Source organism: Spironucleus salmonicida, chromosome 3 (assembly GCF_000497125.1).
Source record: "Spironucleus salmonicida strain ATCC 50377 chromosome 3, whole genome shotgun sequence".
Taxonomy (NCBI): domain Eukaryota; phylum Fornicata; order Diplomonadida; family Hexamitidae; genus Spironucleus; species Spironucleus salmonicida.
Genome location: NC_090598.1, coordinates 1804626 through 1815816, shown reverse-complemented (window position 1 = coordinate 1815816; position 11191 = coordinate 1804626). Strand labels below are relative to the sequence as shown.

At 38.0% G+C, this 11191-nt stretch overlaps 4 protein-coding genes across 4 annotated transcripts; 2 read left to right on the top strand and 2 right to left on the bottom strand. All coding sequences in view use genetic code 6, as the record gives it.

Moving 5' to 3' along the window:
* Positions 1–2825: 2825 nt before the first annotated feature.
* On the bottom strand, positions 2826–5042 carry SS50377_23415 (uncharacterized protein; the record flags this gene model as incomplete). The annotated part of the gene is made up of 1 exon (XM_067907280.1): positions 2826–5042. One exon carries the CDS (start codon positions 5040–5042, stop codon positions 2826–2828), a length of 2217 nt encoding a protein of 738 aa, XP_067766548.1.
* Positions 5043–5077: 35 nt separating this feature from the next.
* On the bottom strand, positions 5078–8179 carry SS50377_23414 (uncharacterized protein; the record flags this gene model as incomplete). The annotated part of the gene is made up of 1 exon (XM_067907279.1): positions 5078–8179. One exon carries the CDS (start codon positions 8177–8179, stop codon positions 5078–5080), a length of 3102 nt encoding a protein of 1033 aa, XP_067766547.1.
* A 670-nt stretch (positions 8180–8849) lies between these two features.
* Positions 8850–10148, top strand: SS50377_23413 (Transmembrane domain-containing protein; the record flags this gene model as incomplete). The annotated part of the gene is made up of 1 exon (XM_067907278.1): positions 8850–10148. One exon carries the CDS (start codon positions 8850–8852, stop codon positions 10146–10148), a length of 1299 nt encoding a protein of 432 aa, XP_067766546.1.
* A 2-nt stretch (positions 10149–10150) lies between these two features.
* Positions 10151–11179, top strand: SS50377_23412 (Transmembrane domain-containing protein; the record flags this gene model as incomplete). The annotated part of the gene is made up of 1 exon (XM_067907277.1): positions 10151–11179. One exon carries the CDS (start codon positions 10151–10153, stop codon positions 11177–11179), a length of 1029 nt encoding a protein of 342 aa, XP_067766545.1.
* Positions 11180–11191: the final 12 nt, after the last annotated feature.

Below are 11191 nucleotides of genomic sequence, written 5' to 3'. Positions count from 1 at the left end.
TACCTACCTACCTACCTACCTACCTACCTACCTACCTACCTACCTACCTACCTACCTATACCTACCTACCTACCTACCTACCTACCTACCTACCTACCTACCTACCTACCTACCTACCTACCTACCTACCTACCTACCTAACCTACCTACCTACCTACCTACCTACCTACCTACCCTACCTACCTACCTACCTACCTACCTACCTACCTACCTACCTACCTACCCTACCTACCTACCTACCTACCTACCTACCTACCTACCTAACCTACCTACCTACCTACCTACCTACCTACCTACCTACCTACCTAACCTACCTACCTACCTACCTACCTACCTACCTACCTACCTACCTACCTACCTACCTACCTACCTACCTACCTACCTACCTACCTACCTACCTACCTACCTAACCTACCTACCTACCTACCTACCTACCTACCTACCTACCTACCTACCTACCCTACCTACCTACCTACCTACCTACCTACCTACCCTACCTACCTACCTACCTACCTACCTACCTACCTACCTACCTACCTACCTACCTACCTACCTACCTACCTACCTACCTAACCTACCTACCTACCTACCTACCCTACCTACCTACCTACCCTACCTACCTACCTACTACCTACCTACCTACCTACCTACCTACCTACCTACCTACCTACCCTACCTACCTACCTACCTACCTACCTACCTACCCTACCTACCTACCTACCTACCTACCTACCTACCTACCTACCTACCTACCTACCTACCTACCCTACCTACCTACCTACCTACCTACCTACCTACCTACCTACCTACCTACCTACCTACCCTACCTACCTACCTACCTACCTACCTACCTACCTACCTACCTACCTACCTACCTACCCTACCTACCTACCTACCTACCTACCTACCTACCTACCTACCTACCTACCTACCTACCTACCTACCTACCTACCTACCTACCTACCTACCTACCTACCTACCTACCTACCTACCTACCTACCTACCTACCTACCTACCTACCTACCTACCCTACCTACCTACCTACCTACCTACCTACCTACCTACCTACCTACCTACCTACCTACCTACCTACCTACCTACCTACCTACCTACCTACCTACCTACCTACCTACCTACCTACCTACCTACCTACCTACCTACCTACCTACCTACCTACCTACCTACCTACCTACCTACCTACCTACCTACCTACCTACCCTACCTACCTACCTACCTACCTACCTACCCTACCTACCTACCTACCTACCTACCTACCTACCTAACCTACCTACCTACCTACCTACCTACCTACCTACCTACCTACCTACCTACCTACCTACCTACCTACCTACCTACCTACCTACCTACCTACCTACCTACCTACCTACCTACCTACCTACCTACCTACCCTACCTACCTACCTACCTACCTACCTACCTACCTACCTACCTACCTACCTACCTACCTACCTACCTACCTACCTACCTACCTACCTACCTACCTACCTACCTACCTACCTACCTACCTACCTACCTACCTACCTACCTCCCTACCTACCTACCTACCTACCTACCTACCTACCTACCTACCTACCTACCTACCTACCTACCTACCTACCTACCTACCTACCTACCTACCTACCTACCTACCTACCTACCTACCTACCTACCTACCTACCTACCTACCTACCTACCTACCTACCTACCTACCTACCTACCTACCTACCTACCTACCTACCTACCTACCTACCCTACCTACCTACCTACCTACCTACCTACCTACCTACCTACCCTACCTACCTACCTACCTACCTACCTACCTACCTACCTACCTACCTACCTACCTACCTACCTACCTACCTACCTACCTACCTACCCTACCTACCTACCTACCTACCTACCTACCTACCTACCTACCTACCTACCTACCTACCTACCTACCTACCTACCCCTACCTACCTACCTACCTACCTACCTACCTACCTACCTACCTACCTACCTACCTACCTACCTACCTACCTACCTACCCTACCTACCTACCTACCTACCTACCTACCTACCTACCTACCTACCTACCTACCCTACCTACCTACCTACCTACCCCTACCTACCTACCTACCTACCTACCCTACCTACCTACCTACCTACCTACCTACCTACCTACCTACCTACCTACCTACCTACCTACCTACCTACCTACCTACCTACCTACCTACCTACCTACCTACCTACCTACCTACCTACCTACCTACCTACCTACCTACCTACCTACCTACCTACCTACCTACCTACCTACCTACCTACCCCTACCTACCTACCTACCTACCTACCTACCTACCTACCTACCTACCTACCTACCTACCTACCTACCTACCTACCTACCTACCTACCCTACCTACCTACCTACCTACCTACCTACCTACCTACCTACCTACCTACCTACCTACCTACCTACTTCGTGTCTATCATATTAGGTTATGATATATATAATATATATTTTCATTATTATAATTAATTAGTATTTTAATTATATATAAATTATTACTAATTTGTATGAGTAATTTATAATATATTTATATAATATAATACAATAAAAATATAATATTAATAAAATGAAACATCACACTAGATGAAATCTCTATGGTATAATCCTGCTTAATGTACCTATCCATTAATATGTGAAGTATATACTGTTTATAGTATTATGTCCCTGTAGATAAGACATCGAATTAAAGCTAGGTCGAAACATCCACTGATTGGCACAAATAAATAGATGTGTAGCGTCACAAAATAATAATTAAATATAACCATCTCGTTTAAATTTGATCACTCAGGCAAGATAACGATGTGGGCGACATCCTCAACTATATCATGCAAAATTATTTTTAAGCTAAAAAATAATTCGTAAATTTACGCCTAATCGAATTTTTTATCTTATTTGAAGGACAAAAACTTATTTTCCAATATGAGCATCTTAAGTAATAACGAAGTACTAACCGCAGATTGTTGACTAATGCAAATATTTAAACCATACTCTCCGTTTTACTCTCTCTAGATTTCTACTAATTTATTAAACTTTATTTATAGTGGAGCCTCACCTAAAAACGCAGAGGTTAGTTTATAACTCTTTAATCTCAACGTGTTTAAAAACATGGCAAAGTACTTGTTCCCCTAATCATTAAAATTAACTAAACTTTACTAATTAGCGTTTAGCATTTGCTTTACTGAGGGCTCTCCATTATCTAAATAAACTATATCGTCTTCGAATTTGGATATAATGCTTTGGTATACGGCTAGATGATCAAGCAACTGCTCATTAGATAGCGTAAATGCCCTGTCCTTCTTTACATACGTACATGTAATTAGGTCATTCTCAAATAATCTAATATGCTCGTATTAATTTTCTTTTTCAGATAGCATTTTCACCTTGCCAGATTTTCCATAGGCATCGTAATTCTTCTTGCAGATTTCGTATAGCGGTTCTTTGTATATATTTTTTAATATTTCCTTTTCCAATAAGGCTTCTTATTCCATATTAGCAATATCTTACTCATCATATATATATACAACTAACATGGTGTAGATATTATTTTTTTCAATAATGGACACAATTCCTAGACTTATCGATGTCAAAAATTCCAATAGATCGGTATCGCTATTGAATGTGACTTAAATCTCATTTTTACTGTTGTTACATGTAAAATGCAATGACTAAAACTTAGTAGCTAGTTTCTTAACAACAATACTATAGTCCTATATTAACTTTAAATCTAAATTCAACGTCTACTTCGGTAAGATAAAACCTTATGGCACATACTAATGCAAAATGGAAGTTCCCCTCACACTACAAAGTTTATCAATAGTTAAGGTGGAATCCTTGGCTTCCACACTAAATTTCTCACGTATCGCATCATACTTAGTAGCACAGTTGTTCTTCTCATCGATAAGCAAAAGGTATTAATAGTCATTATCTTTGAAAATATTTATCATTATATTTTAGTCATCTAAGGCTGCAAATATCTCAGTATAATCCAACTTGGGGTTCTTTATTTTGAAAACCTAGCACTGCATCTTGTCTTCAAACTTGGGTGGTACGTTTTGCTTAGGCAGTCTTTCCTTGGTCTACTGGTCTAATACAAACTGCTCAGACTTGTCCTCTATTTCTAATAACTAGGTTGCTCCTTTCCTATCAAGCCCAATCTGCAATACATTATTAAGCTTGAACGCTTTAACCTTTTTGACCAACACTTCGGGGATATGGTGACCACACTCTATCGGAAGCACTTGGCAGCCATCTTTTGTCTCCAAACCGAGGTCAGGGTACCCGTGGAACGTGACGATGAAGTCAAATATTTTGTGCCTTGCTTTGTCCAAACTATCCGTAAAGCACATCTTCTTGTCGAAAGGGATCACGATAATTAGCATAGGGCATGTTTCTTAGTCTTTTAATTTTTCCTACGCTTCATCCTGAGTTTTAGGTAGTTAACTCTCTTATGGTGGTGGTGGTGTGCTGCCAACATCAGCCTGAGCTCCACCATCCTACTCCACAATGGCTTCTTTGGCGGAGGGTTCTTCCTTTTTGGTGGTACTTTCTGGCTAGACTGGTAGCCCCTAACACAGCAACTGAAAAGTTTCTTTCGCAGCTGCTACCGAATCTTTCAGTACCTATTCATATATAGAAATAGATGATTTTTTATTAAAATTTTAGACCGCGTAGTCAAAAGTGGGGTTTAGGAACATAAAATTATGCGGTACGGACGTTCTTCTCAGCAATTTAAAAACATTCTTGCTTTTATCGGAATCAATACTTCCACCATGTAAGTATTAGACGTAGATATTTCCAGTGTCCACGTAGCTCATAATCAGAGAAATGTTCTTAATTAGGATTTCCGACTGCCAGGTAAGCTTCGCCACGAACAGGATGACCTGCATAAACTCCATCAATACGCTTCTCTAGAAGAACTTAGACAGTTGTTACAGAGTATCTTAAGCATCTGCTACACTTATCGCTGAGGTTGAATATTTCGCTATAAATGCAAGCATGAGCTGATAGTTCAAAACGGAGACCACCTCGTAGTTCAGAGTCGACGATGCAATGCAGCTGATATTATAATTTTGATTATCTTGTAGTAATTCAAAATGAGCATCTCCTTTTGTGAGCTCAAATTTAGCGTCTTTCTCAGCACCTTTGTGTATGATAATATTGTTATAGGTTTAGGTGAGGCTATCAAATTGATACATAGTATGTTCTGTTCTTTCATCTTCACTTTTTATATAAACAATGACTACATGCCTGCTGGTTGCATTGAAATTTAATATTTTTTAGTTATACTGAAACCATATAGACGGGCATACCGATAGCACATGAACTGCATCTCAACCGACTTCTCCGTCATCATCGAGTACAGTAGCGATACCAAAATTGGGGTGTCTTTAGCAAATGTCTTGACTGTACCTGGTATAGCACCTACTGACTTGACATAACCAGTAGCATCCACTACCATCCGACGCTGCTCGTACTGCAAGCTAGACAGCAATGACGCGTGAGGCTGAACATATCCTAATATTTAAGTATTAATGTAACCCATATTAGCTCTACTTGACATAGCATTGTAGCAAAACTAATTTACTGTAAGAAAATTAATTACGGTAAGATCTGTTCCCACCATAATTACAGTAGACTGCTTTACATTTGGTACAAACAACAATTTCGTGGTGTCAAAAGTTTTTTATAAGCTTTCTAATAATGGTTTATGTTTTTCATGAAACATTGAAATAAAATTTTCAACCTATTATTCTTTGCGTTGATCTTCTTCCAAATCTGGCGACTTACTAACAGCAAAATACTCTTAGATAAGTTCAATAACTGAATATTTCCAAAATTTTTAAGTAACAAATTATAAGCTAATCTCCAAATCTTCATGGATATCCTTAGGTCGTAATATTGTTTCATTTATATCTACAAATCTCATTGCTACAATTGAAAAAATCTTCCAAAACGCTGTTTCGATCCCTCTGGGGTTGAACAACGATAGGATCAATTTGTAGAAATTCGTTTCAAAATCTTCATAGTATTGTCCTCGATTCCTGTAAGACACCATTCCCGAAAAGAATATTTTCCTAAAATCTGTTTTGTTCCTAATATTCAGTATCTACGGTGAGTGAACGACTAGCTCGTCGAGAATGTCGTAATCATCAATCTCGAGGCGAAGGTACTCCATCGCTATGAGAATGTACTCTGATTTTCCTAGTAAACTATTAAGTGACTTCAAATATTCTATCATAATTTTTTGGTTGCCGTGTATAGTATAGAATCTCTAATCTGCATTTTGTGATTAAACACTGGCTAAAATGTTTTCAAGAGTTTGATACAAGTCTATACCTTTATTTTACACTCGATCTGTCATACTAATTTTGTCCAGTTCAGTTTTTGCTGATTCCAGAAGCTCTTTACTCAGAAGCGGCAAAATAACATTAATAACCAAATGATGTTGTTAATATTTGATAGTTGCGAATGTATTTATCACCTTAAACTCATCACTATCCAACATGGTTTATATCTTTATATACTATTTTTTGCCTAACTAAATCAGTTTCTCCTCATAACGCATGAAGATCATCTGGCACAACTTAACGCATTTAGGGAACTTTCTCTTCTGAGATTATAAGCACTCATCAACTAGAATAATAGGTGTTTAATGCAACGCTGGTTTCTTTGATCTTTCCAATATTTAGTCATCTGAAATACCAGAGGTATCCTTATGATTGTTGTAAATAAAAAAAATCTGATTTTAAAACAATTCAAATTTTGTAAATATGTGATTGTTATATTACAGCTTCTTCACAGCATCCAACAGATTAAAAGATTTATTTCCTTTAACATTCTTAATTTTCGTAATATTTTCTATGAAAATTACCATTTTATAAAATAGCTCTGAAACTTTGCCTATACTATCCAATTAGAATTAATGAAAGGCACATACACTTTGAAGTATAATCTTATTTAACTCTTTATCTTTCTTCAAATCTTCAACTTCCTTTAATTCTTTAACGTTACTTATTTGTTTAATTTCGCTTAATTTATATACATCTATATATTATTAACCTAGACTGCTATGAAAATTTTCTGTGTAGTACTCATAAAGAGGCTACTCCTTATCAGATCTCATATTAAACAATATTGGAACATTCCCCATCAGGAGGTGGAAAAAATACTGCGTGTAGAGAGCTACGCTCTTGCCAGACTTGGAGCTTTAGCTTATGACAGCATTCGTAAGATTCTCTTTTATTTCATTTTTAACCAACGAGAATAATGCAAAATACTCCGCTTTGAAGAGGTAGGACACGTGACAGAGCTGCTGGAACATGAACAGGCAGATCCCGGTGTCGAGAAAGTGGAAGGGGAGCTGGAACAGGTTGATAAGCTCAAATTCATCTAACTATGGTTTTTCTTATACTGTGAATGCCTCTCCATTGTAAATCTTATTTGATAACCTAAATATGTTTCTAAGAATATCTAAATGCTGTCCATATATTCTTTTCACTGTAGAATGTTCCTTTAACTCTTTAAACTAAGTATCATACAACCTGAATGCCGAGTAGCCAAAAATCAACGGCAGAATTAGAGGATACTCTTCTTCAAGCTGGTACTTAATAGCTGCTAGCTACAATAATACCTGATTTTCATGAAAATCAATTTTCTTTATACTTTTAGGTTAAAGAATCTTTTTTGTGTCAAAACTATTGTATATCGAAAAGTACTGCAAATCATAACCTTGGATAGGCTTTGCAAATTTAGCAAAATAAGGTTTTCGTGTGGATCTTGTCGAACGCACCGTAAGTCCCATCTGTGCTGCGACAAGACCGATATTGCTCCATAAATTAGATTTTGCTAACAAATTTATCTCATTAAAATCTGATATTTAAAACCGTACTTTATGTGCAATTTTCCCCAGCTTCTTGTAGAGCAGAATAACCTACAATGCGCAAAGCTACTCTTTCGTTGTAATAGTTGCACGTAGAATATATTACTATTCACTATCAAGCTAGATTGATTGACTAATTTCATTATCTCTTATAGTAAACTTAATCTATAAAATAGTGTTACTAACTATTACATTTTTATTAACATCAACTGAAAATGGAATAGCTTCAAACTCGATAGATAAATCTGCAGTCATTTAATAAGGAAATAGGAAAGATGTAAAGTAAAATATATCAATATTATACATTAATATAATATTATACTATGAATAAAAAACTCTACTTGCATTTATAATACATAATTTAATACATATTATAATTAATGAATGTTAAGTGTTTTACGAAACAAAAAGTATAAAATAAAATAGTGTAGTTTTTCTATCTGTATTTGAGCGCTAGTATGGAATTAACAATATACAATACTACTTAACTATCACGCATTCTTAGTGAATGTATGAGTTTCCTAAAAATACATTAGCTCATACTCTATGCATGATCCCACGCATCCCTATCCTTACTAGATGCAATAAGTAGCATCTTCTGCTGATTTCGCTTCTCTTCAGTAAAACTCATCCTAGCGAGTCGTCGTTACCATCTAACATTCATCCATCCCTATGCTTCGGTCTTAATAAACATACCGGGTGAGACTGCAGAGTATCATGTTTGATAGATTATGCATCATCCGGGTATTAAAGATAGAATGCAAACAGTCTTCGGCATAGCCTGTGCTTGTATTACTAGTGAGAATAGCCTTCTTAGTGATACTTTGTACCTGGGCTCATAAGTGAATATGTATTAGTAAGTATAGTGCTATATACTATAAATACAATAGTAATATGCTAAATATCCTTACAAGCACCACTCCCAATGCATATATACTACTAAACTCCATTTAAGCTATTACTATATATACTATAGTATTGTATAGTCATCAAGCACTACGCCAGTACCACTCACGCCTGCCTTGGTGCTGTCTATGGAAATACTTGGGGTACCGTACTGGTGGTACCCACTTCAGTAGCAGGCAGGTATTACACATAGAATATACAAACAGTCTTCGGCATAACCTGTGCTTGTACTCTACAGGTAAGAATAGCCTTCTTAGGCTACTGTGTACCTGGGCTCATAAGTGAATATGTATTAGTAAGGGTAGTAGTATATTATATAGATACAATAGTAATATACTAAATATCCTTATAGGCACCACTCCCAATGCATATATACTACTAAACTCCAATTAAGATATTCCTATATATACTATAGTATTGCATACTCATCAAGCACTATCCCAGTACCACTCACGCCTGCCTTGGTGCTGTCTATGGAACTACTTGGGGTACCGTACTAGTGGTACCCACTTCAGTAGCAGGCAGGTACTACACATAGAATATACAAACAGTCTTCGGCATAACCTGTGCTTGTACTCTACAGGTAAGAATAGCCTTCTTAGGCTACTGTGCACCTGGGCTCATAAGTGAATATGTATTAGTAAGCATAGTAGTATATTCTATAAATACAATAGTAATATGCTAAATATCCTTATAGGCACCACTCCCAATGCATCTATACTACTAAACTCCAATTAAGATATTACTATATATACTATAGTATTGTATTGTCGTCAAGCACTACGCCAGTACCACTCACGCCTACCGTGGTGCTGTCTATGGAAATACTTGGGGTACCGTACTAGTGGTACCCACTTCAGTAGCAGGCAGGTACTACACATAGAATATACAAACAGCATTCGGCATAGCCTGTGCTTGTACTCTACAGGTAAGAATAGCCTTCTTAGGCTACTTTGTACCTGGGCTCATAAGTGAATATATATTAGTAAGTATAGTAATGTATTATATAAATACAATAGTATATACTAAATATCCTTATAGGCACCCACTCCCAATGCATATATACTACTAAACTCCAATTAAGATATTCCTATATATACTATAGTATTGTATACTCATCAAGCACTATCCCAGTACCACTCACGCCTGCCTTGGTGCTATCTATGGAACTACTTGGGGTCCAGTACTAGTGGTGCCCACTTCAGTAGCAGATAGTTATTAAAGATAGAATACAAACAGTCTTCGGCATAGCCTGTGCTTGTACTCTACAGGTAAGAATACCCTTCCTAGTGTACTGTGCACCTGGGCTCATAAGTGAATATGTATTAGTAAGCATAGTAGTATATTATATAAGTACAATAGTAATATACTAAATATCCTTATAGGCACCACTCCCAATGCATATATACTATTAAACTCCATTTAAGATATTACTATATATACTATAGTATTGTATTGTCGTCAAGCACTACGCCAGTACCACTCACGCCTGCCTTGGTGCTATCTATGGAACTACTTGGGGTCCAGTACTAGTGGTGCCCACTTCAGTAGCAGATAGTTATTAAAGATAGAATACAAACAGTCTTCGGCATAGCCTGTGCTTGTACTCTACAGGTAAGAATACCCTTCCTAGTGTACTGTGCACCTGGGCTCATAAGTGAATATGTATTAGTAAGCATAGTAGTATATTATATAAGTACAATAGTAATATACTAAATATCCTTATAGGCACCACTCCCAATGCATATATACTACTAAACTCCAATTAAGATATTCCTATATATACTATAGTATTGCATACTCATCAAGCACTATCCCAGTACCACTCACGCCTGCCTTGGTGCTGTCTATGGAAATACTTGGGGTACCGTACTAGTGGTACCCAGTTCAGTAGCAGATAGGTATTAAACATAGAATATACTAACAGTCTTCGGCATAGCCTGTGCTTGCATTACTAGTGAGAATAGCCTTCCTAGTGCTACTTTGTACCTGGGCTCATAAGTGAATATGTATTAGTAAGTATAGTGCTATATACTATAAATACAATAGTAATATACTAAATATCCTTATAGGCACCACTCCCAATGCATATATACTATTAAACTCCAATTAAGTTATTACTATATATACTATAGTATTGTATAGTCATCAAGCACTACGCCAGTACCACTCACGCCTGCCTTGGTGCTGTCTATGGAAATACTACGTGTAGCAGTACTAGTGGTACCCACTTCAGTAGCAGGCAGGTACTACACATAGAATATACAAACAGTCTTCGGCATAGCCTGTGCTTGCATTACTAGTAAGAATAGCCTTCTTAGGCTACTGTGCACCTGGGCTCATAAGTGAATATGTATTAGT